The sequence below is a fragment of the Gracilinanus agilis genome, chromosome 3 (genome assembly GCF_016433145.1).
Source record: "Gracilinanus agilis isolate LMUSP501 chromosome 3, AgileGrace, whole genome shotgun sequence".
NCBI lineage: Eukaryota > Metazoa > Chordata > Mammalia > Didelphimorphia > Didelphidae > Gracilinanus > Gracilinanus agilis.
This window is the reverse complement of record NC_058132.1, coordinates 179,145,581-179,159,628: the sequence shown is the minus strand read 5'-3', so window position 1 is coordinate 179,159,628 and position 14,048 is coordinate 179,145,581. Positions and strand designations below refer to the sequence as shown.

At 34.5% G+C, this 14,048-nt stretch overlaps 1 protein-coding gene across 1 annotated transcript in view; it reads right to left on the bottom strand.

Annotated features, from left to right (window-relative positions):
* Positions 1-14,048, bottom strand: part of CNTN5 (contactin 5) — a 609,722-nt gene that overhangs the window by 104,155 nt on the left and 491,519 nt on the right. The window contains exon 12 of the mRNA XM_044669004.1: positions 4,957-5,077. Coding sequence (XP_044524939.1) covers positions 4,957-5,077 — 121 coding nt within the window. The remainder of the gene's footprint in view (positions 1-4,956; positions 5,078-14,048) is intronic.

Here is a 14,048-nt window from a genome sequence, read left to right as displayed (position 1 = left end):
CATTCCAGTCCCTCCATCATTCTGAGATTCAATTCAGTAATCTCTACAATGGTGATAAAATTAGGTGTACTCTATGACTCACAAGATTGTTATGAGAAGCAGTTTTTGAAAACTCTTAGGTGAATTACGTGTGATTTGTAAATGCATTATTCATTATATGAGAAATGAACCGTAATTTTCATTGTGTCTCAATTTAAATGAAATTCCCTTCCTCACCACTAGGTCCCATATATTGTAGAATATTGACAAATTCAGCTTCCCTTCCTATTGCTGTTAAGTTTATATTCCTATCACTGGAAGCTCTAAATAAGTAAAAATCTAGCTATCACACTCTGAAGGTATGTGCAGCTCTTCAGTCTTAATTTATACAATCTTCCAAAATGGGGGAACAAGCTCAATGCACATACAGTAATGTGAAAAAAGAAAACAATAAAAATATTGTTTTAAATACTTTATGCATTTTTGTGCTTTGAATTTTTCAAAAGTAGTCAGAGTTAAACCTTTGGATCAATTGCATTCTCTCCATGACCCTGTGTCTCTCTGGTGCTGTGTCGTACATAGGAAGCCAAATAATAGCTCATAGAAGGGTGAAAGACAGACTGTTGTGACAGATTTGAGGTTGAGACAAGTCCAACAAATCAGTGCTGTCTTCCTCCTCACCATAATTATTCTGAAAGTAATATCAAACATTCCCTGTAGCAGTTTCTTCCCCTTTGGGCTTGAGAACAATAATACTTTATGCTTTCAGATGCAGAGGAAAGAAAATCCTTTAACTCTCCCCTCCTGGAGCCTCTGATACAATAAGATCTCAGTGCAAAGTTGTACAGCTCTGTGAGCTTGAGGGGGAAACATCATATGATATTATGGCTAAAAGGGATCTTTGTCTTTGTCTCAAGAATCTAGCATCGATTTTGCTTATAGCAGGTAATCTAAAATGTTTGTGGAATAGCCTTTTCTCAGTCCTTTTTGACTTCCCTACGGCATTTAATGCTGTTAACCGTCCTTTTCTCCTAGATACTTTCTCATCTCCTGGTTTTCATGACACTCCTCTTCCATGTCTGCCTGCTCATTCTAATATCTTTTGCTAGATTATCATCCATGGTCCACCTTCTGGCAGGTGTATCACAAGTTGCTCACCTTTGCTCACCTGTCTTTCTATACCCCTCTTTTGGTGATCTCAGCAGCTTCCATGCATTTGCCATCTCTTTGTACATGACTCCTAGGTTCACATACTCATCCCTTACTTATCTCCTGAGTTCAAGGTGCATATCATCAACCGCTTATTAGACGGAAAAAATAGGTGAAGAAAAGGAAAGCAGGAAGAAAGTAGGTGAAATTTCATGGGAATTATTTTTAAAAGGGAGAAATAGACTGGGAAAGTTTGAGAAGAGAAGGGTAAGTTGGTTTGAAAAGTAGCATTTTGTTTGTGTAATGTGAGGAAGAAGATGAAGGAGAGTGGCTTAAAGGTGTGTGTTGAATTAACTCCCATTGCCTTAGTGGATTTTTATGAATTCCAGGAAGGGTGAGAGCCTGAGGAATGGGATTATTACTCAACTTGGCCCTCACAGAGGGCACAACTCTAGAAGGAACTAAGAAGGTGATTTTTTTTCTGAGAGCAAGTCATAATAGACTTTCATCACCCAGATCTAGAGGTTGTTCCACAAGTTGTGGCTCTTTGGAAAACTACTTAAAGATAGACTAGTGATAGTAATGCAGATCACGAAAGTGTAAAGCTTATGAAGCTTTCCTTGTATGTGTAGCTGTACTTCCTGCTCTAAGCTTTCTTTATCTATGTTTAAATATAATTTCTTTTAATCTTGTAAACCATATTACTAATTTCCTTGGCAGTATTTATGATGAAAACTTTCATCCTGAGTATAAAATTGTCTTTCTGTATGATTTGAGAATCATGTAATTTGTTATAAAAGCAAATAATTTATATTTTCTTCTTTTTTGTTGTGACTAATCTTTTAACTTGTCTAAGAATCTTACTTGTTTTTAGTGGAATATCGTCATCAGTAAGATTCCCTCATTTTTTTCTTTTCCCTCTGACCCTAATTGTCTATGTTTCTCTGTTACTCTCTCTGTTTTTTTGCCTCTATCTTTATGTTCTCTTCCTTCATCTCTACCTGACTCTCTTGTTCTTTATTTGTCTTTTTGGATTTTTTATCTCTGTTTTTCTGATCTTTATTCTCTCTCTGTCTCTCTGTCTCTCTCTCTGCCTCTCTCTGCCTCTGTCTCTCTCTGTCTCTGTCTTTATCTCTGTCTCTCTCTTTCTGTCTCTCTTTTCCAACTTTCCTTCCCCCTCCTTTCAACAGGACACTACAGTTTTAAAGATTTAAAAAAGAGTTCCCTGTGATTTTTGTAGTGTTTTGTCATAGAAGAACAGGTCTCTAAAATTGTGTATAGTTGTTGAGGTGAGTCTCTGAATTCATTTTATGTCATACTAGAATAATTTCCTCTAGCATACTCATTACTACTATTATGCTTTTCCAAATTATGCCTAGTGCCATCATAATGCAGCTCCACTGAATATTAAATGCATTAAACAAGTGATTTTTATACTTCAGATAATTATTTATGGGGAAATTCCATTTTTAGAGGATGATAATGGTAGATTGGAGGTGAATAACACTGCTGACATTCACAGACAACATATAGTTCTAACCACAGTACAAATAAATATTATAGAGACAGTCATTAATTAATAGAGGTACCATGCAGAAATTGTTTGTGTCTACTCAGGCAATCCTAGATTTAGGGCCCCACAAAGTTAAGCTTTGAATGGCTTTGGTGAAAGGAGAAGAAAGAGAATTTCTTAGACGAAAATATTAGGATTTTTTAAATCTCTACTTGTAACATGTGAGAATGTTGGGAATACTCTCTTCTCCACCCTAGTTTGGTTCCATTGTTAAAATCGTTCATTTACTTCCTGATATCCTTAATGCTTAAATCTAACACAGTGATCATGTCCTATAAAGAGATAAATAGATAAGGAATTCCCTTTCTTCTTCCTTTTCTTATATTACATGCTTCCAAATAACCATATTTGACTCTGCTACTGAAATAGTGACTAGCATTATAAATGGTTTAACCTAAAGAAATATAAATGTGATATTCTACCATGGGACTGTCAGAATGCATGAAATGAACAAGTGAATGAAGGAAGAAAGGAAAAAAGAAAGGCACAAAACTGTGACAAAATTCTCTATAAAACCCAACAACTCCCAACCGTATAATTTCCTCTAATTACTGGGAATTATTAACTTAAAAATTGTCTGTGTCTATGTATGTATGGGAGGAGAATAGAACAACTGTCAATTCAGTGCTTAAATCTGGTTTCGTCCAATTGGACAGCACAGTAGCATTTACTGAGCCATTTGTGTTAATTTTAGAGAAATAATACAAATATATAAGAGGAAATTGGCTACTTGATCAAACCAGCAAAGTGAAAGCTCCTGAATTGAATGTTACATGAATATTCAGACAATAGCAACCTGTTTGGAATTGCTATCAAGTATAATTCTGGAATTTATGTATTCTCTCATTTCCTAGGCATAAAGCCAAAGGCTAGATGAGCAGAACATGAAATAGCCAAACCTGAATTATGTTCCAAGCCTTGTTTAGTTTAATTTTACTTACAAAGCAGGATGTGAGCATGCTATTTCAATTCACCCCCTTGGAATATCCAAAAAAAATAGTAAGGAAGTCCAATTTGCATTGTTCCTTTTGATATGCTCTGATCTAAGCAGCAACATTCTGAATGACTACTAGTAAGTACTAAGGAATAAATAGAGATAATCAAAAGTAGACTAGGTGGGCCAGAGAAATGATAATTTTTCCATAAATTTGACTGTCGTGAAAGGGAAGAAAGTTTATGAGACTCATTAATGTAGCACCAAGGTGGACTTTTAGGTAACTAGATTTTTATGAAAGGGATGAACACCCTGAGTAAGCTAAATATTTTTAACAGAAAAATAATAAAAATATATACACTCCCCAGATTCTCAGGGGAAACACAAGTAGTCTTTCCGGAGGGGGACGAAAGTGAATGAGTCTCCATACATGAGGAAATAGCATTTCTTCTCTTAAAAACACATTTCTTTTTTATCAATAAATGGATGTAAATCAATAAACATTTAAATAGAAGTAGCTAAATACAAATGTTGGACAACATTTTGTATTTTCTCTTTAATATTTCTACAATTCTGAGATTTAAAAATAAATTCATAATTAGAGGGAATATTACAAGATAGATAAATGGCAAAGTATTATTCTAGACCTTGCCACCATTTGATAGAATGAGGAAGTTATACCTTCAGAGAATGAACAAGGGTCAATAACATGCAATACACAATAATATTTAAGAAATCTCATGTGGAAGATTAAAAAAGAAAACTATGTTTGAACTGTGTTTTCTATAAGACAGTGAGCATTTATCTACTATTTATTCATAAGTAAGCTATACGTTAACATTTTCAGATATTTTAAGTCCCTGTTATATAGGTCTAATGTCCTCATGTTATACATGAAATTACCTTTTTTCTGTCACAAAAACAAGAAAGAATGATTGAAACAATGACACTTGCCATGAGTCTTAAAATTTTACTTATAAAAATCCAAGTGTCTTATTGTTTCAAGAGTTTAATTTTTAAAATTCTGTTTAGTATCATTGGCTAAACCAGTTCCATTCATCACACTGTGCTAAATAAAGATGTTTATAACTTCTTGTTACTACAAATACTCTTTGGCTTCTTTGGCTATGTCATTAGCTATGGACCAATTGACCATTTAGGTTCTTTCAAAGACAAAAAGTTAAACAAAAAATGACATATGCATTACAAAACTGGAAGTATAATGCACAGTACTGATGTGCTCAAAGTACATGCATTTAAATTCCTTTGTATGGTAATTTATGGTGATCATGCCTTCAGACTGCACTATGAACATACTCACCCCTAACAAGAAGATCTGCCTCATCTGACACACTGTCAGCTGTGGTCTGTACCCTGCAGCCATATCTCCCAGCATGCATCAGAAGGATGTTCCTGATCATTAAATCTGCAGAGGATGCTTGCTGAAAGAGGGATGAAGTGCCGTTTTAAAATGTTGCAAATCTGCCGGGTTCAAGGTGGTTTTTGAGGGGGATGGGGGACTTTGTATGTTTAGTCAAAGTACCCATTTTAGGACTCTACAATTTATATGATGACAATTCAAAATTCAAACATGTCCTACTCTAAGGAAAATATATTAGTTAATTTTAATCAGTTGTTAATTGAGAATAAAAGGCATAGATATGTTTATGCTGCATTTAAAAATTAAACAACAAAAGAAAGTCCTTTTAGGAAATATATTTGATAGGTACATTCAAATTCATCATAGCTTTCAAAGTTGCAGAAAGAGTGATCAAGTGAGCAATAAAATGCAGCTTTCTTACTCATGGATTGTCTCATTTTTGTATTAAGAATGAATATATTTCTGATGGTCAAAACAACTTCTAGGAAAGTGAGGAGACAGAAGAGGTCACCCATTTCGGGTGACTGTATTAACTACTTAAACTGGACGATAGGAAATACGCACAGGAAGGGCTTATCTATTTTTTTCTTAGTTCCCTAACCATGTTCTTTAGCAAAAGATGAATTACTTTCATAGCAATCAAGACCAAGATTAGCACCAATCTTTCTTAATCAGTGTTGTAACTTATAGCATGCACAGTAAGCTCAAAACATCCTATTCTTGGTTGGATGATGATTAGAAGATAATCAGAACAACTGCAGTTACAGTGATAAAATAGGCATTGGGGAAAATACCTTTTGGGTTTTTCAGTTCATAGGAGTCGTGATGATGGTATATTTTAGAATGAATGGTGCAAACAGACCATTCATTATTATATTTTGCCTCTTGCTCTCTCAGAGAAGAAATGATTTCTTTTATGATGATGCACATGTGAAGATCAGCTATTTATAACAACTAGGTGAATATTTGTCTCAGCTAATGATATCACAAAACTCAAATACTCTTTAAAACTTCAGTGATACAGAGGATAATGAATGGAATGAGTCTAGGTATCTCTTGAATGAGTCTCTTGATGGCAATGATTGCTTCAAAGATTACCCATCTTTCTTCTCATTAATAATATCTGAGCACATGAATAAATATTTAAGGTCTGCCATAATAAATTGAAAGAGGCCAAAATGAGTCTTTTTGGATCTAAATTAAGTCACGTGTTGAATCAAGAAGAGGCCGAAAGACAACTTCTTATTGTCTATATAACACTGTAGATGGAATTCTTGCAATGGAAAGAGCTTTCGCTTTATAATTTCTGAAGTTTTTTCTAAGGCTATACATCTTTAATTTAATGATTCTATTGGAAAGGTCCTATCTTTCACTTTCTGATTTCTGAGACTAGATAAGTTGCAACCTAGTTGAGGATCTTCATTGATAAAAGGAGTTTCCATATTGTGAATTCCTCACATGGGTTAAATGAGAGATTTGAAAAACGCACGCATAGATACAATGATAAAACATTACATTTAAAAATTTTGCTTGTTCTTGAAGCAAAAATTCCTTGACATTTTGCAACAATTATGACATTATTAAAATTCTAACAATGATTGCTATTGGTTGAGTGTTTTGTATATTGTAAAAAATGTGAATGCCCCTGTTTTCTAGGCAATCATCAGAAGTAGCTTATAGTTCTCTTGTGGTACTTTCAGAATTGTATTGTTTCTTTGAGGTAATAATTTTAGAACCATACTTAGACTATTCCTTCATCTGGAAAACTTGCATTATAAGGTTGCATCAGAATTTTTTTCTCTTTGATGTATGATAGAACTTCTGTTGTAACTCAATGACTTAAAAGAACACCTTAAAGAATTGCTTTCCTTAGTAATGCTATATATACTAAAATATTATCAATTTAAAAAAAATATAACATAAGGTAATATGTAACATAATAATATAATTTTATTTTATGCATTTGAAAACATCATTCTGAGTAACGAGCCCTCATACTTCTCTTGACAGTCAAAGTGGTATGCAATATAAAAAGTGTTATGAATCTCTCTGGTCTAGATATTGGCAAGAAATGGATATGTGGTAAGAAAACATTAAAATGTCATAACAAATATTTCAAAGTGTATTCTTTTTGTCTACTGCACATCTTCCATTCCTAATAGCTTTGGGAGAACCATTAATAGAAGACTATAACACAGAATGTTTTGTGAGCTTCACTTAGTTGCCCTACACTGTCTACTACTTCCACAGCTTCATAAGGCAGAATATTTCCATGCTTCATATAATTTTATATTTTAAAAATGCAGTTCCAGACTAGTATATCTTTAAATTTCATGAATTTGCTTTTTGTTTTCAAGTTTACCTTAAAGGAAACTGCTTTCCTCATCTCTAGGTCCCTTTTTACATTTGTTAGGACTACTATTTTATATCTAATATATATAAAATCTATTATATATTTATATTGAAGATATTACATTTATGCACTTAAATATATTATGGCTATTATCATCATTATTAAGTGTTTTGCTTATATTGATGACAGGAACAAACAGTAAATATTTATAAACATAATTCAAAGTTTTAAATCAAAATATTTCATATCTATATGTTTTAAGATCAACTGTTCATTTCTAAATTGAGGCCTAATGTTTATCACAAGAGGAAATCAGTTATAAATGACAAATGGTTTCCCTTTGATATCATAGACATTAGCTTAAGAGTACATCTAATTAATCTATTCAGCAAATTCAGTGACGACTGCACTGGAACTGATGCTCAATATGTTTCAGAGGCATAAATGGACTACAGGAAATTAAGGAAGAGTCATTTTTTGGGTGTTGCCTCATTCAATTGTAGTCATGAAAATTTTATATAAATTTAGTTTTCTGATTGAAAATATTCCTTGATGTCTATTGGGTAGTGTCTTTTATTTTCATTTTTCATGCATCGCTTATTGTTTCCATAAAATATGTGTTCAGTGTTAAAGTTTTAGATTGCATAAATTCTACATCAACATTATGCACAGAGTTAAAATACCAGAATCCAAAAGCTGTTAGATCACATTAAACATGTATTAGGAAGAATAGAAGGAGTTGGGTTGTAGATGTTAGTGGAAGGCAAAAAGGGAAAGTCATTAGTGTAAGTATCAGGAAATTAAGCCTATGTCTTGTCACTCATTACTTAGTTGCATCATCTTGGTATAGGGTGCTCTATACCTTTAATATTCCATTCTACCTATGGAATTATAATATTCCATGTTTATCATGTCAGAAAAGACATAATTTTCATCTACCTTATTAGGTTTATTTCAGTGTCACCAGAAGAGTTATTCAGTGCCACTATTTGACAATTAATTTAGGGTAAATATTCACAAAGCAGGAATGGACTGATTATAGGGCACGTTAAACAAATGCCAAGGTTCCCAGGCTGTCCACAAGATGAAGATTCAAGAGTCACATGGGTAATATTATCAACTAGAAAATGTAAATCTTCCCTGTTAGACAGATCTTTATTTATTTGTCATCTAAACATAAGTGTTTAAGAAATGGTTGCTGATTTGTTTAATGCTTTCTGTCAGCTAAAGTATGTATAATCTGATAAACTGTTTCATATTCTCTAAGGTGGATCCCATTAGTATAATGAAAGTTCTATGAAGTCTATAAGAACCAGGTTTAGTAATACCTAGGAATGAGAGTGGAAGACTTCAGCTCAGAATCATAAGATAATGTATTTATCCAGGGCTATCAGAGCCTTAAAAGGCTTCTAATTAAAAGTCCTGCACTTTAAATATGAGGAAACTGAAGATTATGAAAGGTAAATGGCTTGCTTAAGTCAAAAAAATGACCCTACATCCAAGGCAGTGTTTGAAACTGGGTCCTCAAAATACCAAGCCAATATGCTTTCCCCTGTACCATGCTTCCTCATTCATTTATTCCCTTGATCCTACATGTAACTTGAAAGGGACTTAGAAATCTTGTTCAATCTCTTTATCTTATGCTTGATAAAACTGTGACCAAAAATTGCCTTCACATGACTGAAGGTACTTTAGTAATGTTCCAAATGCAATAGAGATTTTATTCTCAATTTTTCCCTGCTATTATGTTTTGGAATCAATCCTGTTTTATATAAATGACCTTGCAACTCAACTGAAAGAAACTCACATAAATTATATATAGAAAGCATATATTAAAATCCATATCACAATGAGGTAATAATGTCTAAAGTTTGGGGGCCTGCTGAGAGTGTGGAGACTAAGGGGCATCATGAGTAAAAATATAAAATATGATTGAAAAAAGAAAACTGATTTATAAGAAAATAATTTAATGGCATATAATTAATCATGTCTTCACAGCCTACGGCAAATCACTAGTTATCTAATTATATGATGAATTTAGAATGCTCTTCAAAGTCTATCAGCAAACAGAATTTTAAAAACAAATAAACTACATGAGCAAAAATGGAAATTTCCAGATTTATTCTTTGGATGAATTTCCCTTTTGATCTCCCTGAGAAAGTATAAAAAAGCACTTGCCCACAAACTTCCACTCATATACACACACACATAGTCCAGTCTTCGAAGTACAAACTAAAGAAACTATTACAACTTGTAAGAAAAAGGAACTTATTCTAGATAATAAGGATTAGTAGACTAGTGTATAGTCTTTCATAACAAAATGTAAGATGTTCAAAATAGCTAGGAAAATTTTGACTGGGACAAATCAAATATTTGAAGGTACATCATGAAAACTCCTAATTAAAGCTGGAAAGTTGCCTCATAGAAATTAGGCTTAGATCACTGTCTCATACCATATTCTACTATATATTTTAAATGAACACTTTATTAATATAAAAAAGCTAAAAAAATTAGAAAAGAAACCTCTGATAGCTATTGGTAGACTATATATTTCTTTACCAAATAAGGATTCGAACCAATCACAAAAGATAATGATATATGAAACAGAGCAGTTTCTTACAAACAAAATTAATGTACATATGATATAAAGGGAAGCTGTTGAAGGGGGAAAGCCTATATCAAATTTTTGGAAAGTGATATCTAAAGATAAATAGGCAATTAACAAATAGGTATCACAAAAATATAAAGTATACAATAGGACTGCAAATTGTTTATAACCATATGAAAAAATTCTTCAAAACACTAATAATAAATGCGAGTCAAAACAACCTGGAGCTTTTAAAAATAAAACCTTATATACCGAGAAATTAGCAAAGATGACAAAAGATGGGAATAGTCGATGGTGGAATGATTGTGGGTTGATAAGTACATAAAAACTTTATTGTTGAAGTTATGAATCAGTAGAACTCTTTTGGAAAGTTATTGATATGAAGAAAGTATACACACCAAAAGAAGATACCCAAGTTGATACCCCTTGATTGGGGAATAACTGGAAAATTATGGTACATAAATGTAATGGAGTATTACTATAATCTTGTGAAATGATGAATGTGATAAATACAGTGAAGTATGGAAAGATCTACATGAACTGGCATAGAATGAAATAAGCAGAACCAAGAACCAAGAAAACAATGCACATGATGATGATAACAATGTAAATAGAAAGAATGCTTCCTCTTAAAAATGGCGAATACTACATAATTATAGAGAACAACAAGGGTTGAAAGCAGTGAGTTAATGATATAGAGATAAAGATAGTGAGATAAAGACTAAAAATAGTCCCTCATGCTTCTCAGAGGTGGGAGGTCCCTGAGTGGGGTACATGGTACATTTTTTCCCAATCTTTTGCAAGGCATTAATCAGTCTTGAGGTTTTTTTTCCTTTTTTGTCTTTTTTATATTTGTCTTTTTGTCTTTTAAAATATTTATAATATGAGATGGTGTTCTTCAGTGTAGGAGAGGCATATAGGAGGACCTCTTGTTGGTTAAAAAGCAAAATATACCAATGGAATATATTTGAAAAGTATAAACCAAAAATGATATTTCCGAATATTTCAGGAAACAAACCTATACTTCTTGATGACTTTTGCATGGCACACCATATAGCAGGCAACAGAAATCTTTCATTTTTATACTCCATTTCTTAAATGATTATTTCATTTTTCTGTCTTCTTTCCTCCTCTCTTGACCTCATAGTTTCCTCTAATCTCTTCAAATATCTTTTTTTTTCCTTTCTTGGTCAAAAAAAATCATGCTGTTCTATTGTGGCCCTATAGTGAAAGGTGAGCTTTTTTTTGTGATGAGGAAATTCCATTAGTTTAAAAAAAAAAGATTCATAGAAGTCAGCAGAGAAAGGCAAGGAAGGTCTTCTCTAGCCTGTCCTTTACTTGACTCTTCCACTTAATAGCTTGCAATCCTCTATAAATAGGCTGCATCTCCATCACTGCCTATTGCTGACATAAAACCAATGGCTGTATTTTTCAAAGTACTGAGCATGTATTAGGAGCCAAGAATATTCAAGGAGCTGGAATAGGCTTATTTTTAATGGATCTCTGTTTTTGCTTTATATATGCATCATATATATGGACAATTCTAAATAGGAGAGATTAAAAGGAAAATGATTTGATCTTGGAGACTAAATCTAAATTACCCTCTCAGTAGATTTACTGATCTTTCAAGAGGAGTAATGAGAAGAATTCATGAGGGAACCCATTATACTTAATCTCAGCCCACAGCTTGCAGTTCCTGATGGAAAACCTGCATGATTTAGTGCACTTTTAATGAAATGGTTACTTCTAACAGATGCTTCCTTTCTTCCATTTACACTTCATTTTCACTTTCCCAGTCTTAGCAGTTAGACGATCTTTTTCTTCACATTCATTGATAATCATTTTCCTTTCTATTTTTCCTTTGTTGTTCCCCTTGACTTTAAATGTTCTAGCTTCAGAGATGCTTCTGACAACTAGAAATTTAGAAAAGACTGTGTTGACTATCTACAGTGAGTTTTTCTCATAATATCAGTAAGGCTAGAACACTTACACATATTGGTCACACAATAGGTTGCCTATAGGGATCTTATTTAGTTACAGCCTCCTACTTGATTTTGGACTTTTCATTTTTGGTCTCTAACAGTACACTGAAGTGTCCACTTTTAGAAAGGGAAAGATACAAAGAAGTGGAGAGAACCTCTGTGTCAGTCCCCTTTCTGACTCCAATTTGTTAAATTCATTTTACTCTTCCTCATATGCTTCTGTATTCCTTCCTTCTTTCACAATTTCCAGGTCTCATGAATTCTTCTCTAACTTATGAACAAATTAATCTACTTGATTCTATTGTCATCACTTGGCAGATGTAAGTTTGAAAGTCTAGGAGGCTAAACTCTTCTTTTCTTCTAGGATACTTGGATTATAATTAAAGTATACTTTTACTGGCTGGCAGTGATGCTTTGGTTGTATGCTCGGAAACAAAATGTACATATAGAAAATATATTTTCACACTCTATCTCACTAAGGCTGAAAATGCATTGCCACCCATAAGACTGATCCTACTCTGACTGGCATGGCAACTTTGACCAGCTCAGTTTTTGGTCCAGACTGTTTTCTCTTCCCCTGGAAGCATGGAATCCTTCCCATCCTTGATACCCTGTAATATTGTTCAGCTTTGTACAGAATCTTGATCCATCAGCCTCAACATCCTTGGCAACAGAGATTACAGGTAGGAATCATTAGAATGGGGAAATTCTTTTTCTTTTCACTCACAGACTTTTCCCTTCTCAAACAATTGCTGTTTCTTGAGGTTTAAGTATAATACCACAATTAACCAAGTGAAATTTCTCCTAACAATCTTCATATTAAAACTTCCTTCCTTATAGAAGTTGCTTTTTTTGTTTTAGAAAATCTTTTTACCATCAATGTTTTATCTGGAACAACAATTTGTTTGGTTTTTATTCATTTATTTGTTTGTTTGTTTAAGTTTTTATTTTGTATATTTTCCCGTAGTTACATGTTTCATGTTCTTTCCCTCTCCTCAAAGCCCCCCATAAACCCCTTTAGCCGATGCCTAATTCCACTGGGTTTTACATGTATCATTGATTAAGACCTAATTCCATGTTATTGATAGTTGGACTAGAGTTATCCTTTAGTGTCTACATCCCCGATAATGTCCCCATCAGCCCATGTGTGGAACAACAATTTGAACTAAAAACTAAGTGGGGGGTTCCGGGTTAAGATGGCGGCAGAGTAAGAAGCAGCTCTAAACCTCTCCTGACCGAAACACACAAAACTCCTCAAGGGGACATAAAAACAAGTCCAGACGAACGGAGGAACCCCACAACAGGGCACAGCGTGGAAGGTACGTGGAATCGAGACATTTCCAAGCTAAAAAGGGCTCTCACTCAAGCGCGAGCTGAGCAACCGCCCCACCCCCACCCCCTCCACACTCACCTATAGCCCTGAACCCAGCTAAAAAGAAATAGAGCAAGTTTGGGGCACCCATCGAGTCATCAGCAGCTCCGGGACCTGTTCCTGAGAGCAGCAAGACTTAGGACCCCATTAAGTCAAGAACGCACGCGAAATCTGAGCGCGCGCGCGCGGGAGCGGACGCTGGGAGCGGAGCGCCGGCTGAGCAGAGGCGTGGGTGCCGGCTGAGCAGAGGCTTGGGTGCCGGCTGAGCAGAGGCGTGGGTGCCGGCTGAGCAGAGGCGTGGATGGAGGCAAACACAACCAGGAACTAAAGCCCAAGTGGGGAACCAGTGCAGACGGGTATACGACTGTGGAAGTAGCTCCCTGAGACTTGTAAAGAAACCTCCTGCAGAGGTTCTAGCAAGGGAATCCACCAGGGGGCTTGACCTTGGAAAAAACTAAAACTCAGTCCTCAGGAGCCAATAGATCTCAGACAGACACTGAGAGCGAGGATAAACCTGAGAAGCTGCTGGGCTAATGATGGCTAACCAGTTACAGGAAATTCAGAAGAGAAAGAATAATAACAAAAAAAAGAAGTCTTTAACACTCGACAGCTTCTACACAGAGAAAATCCAGACAACCGAGCAAACAGAGGAGGAGAACAAACAACCATCCAGACCCTCCCCAAATAAGGAAAACTCCTCACAACCTATGGAAGAGT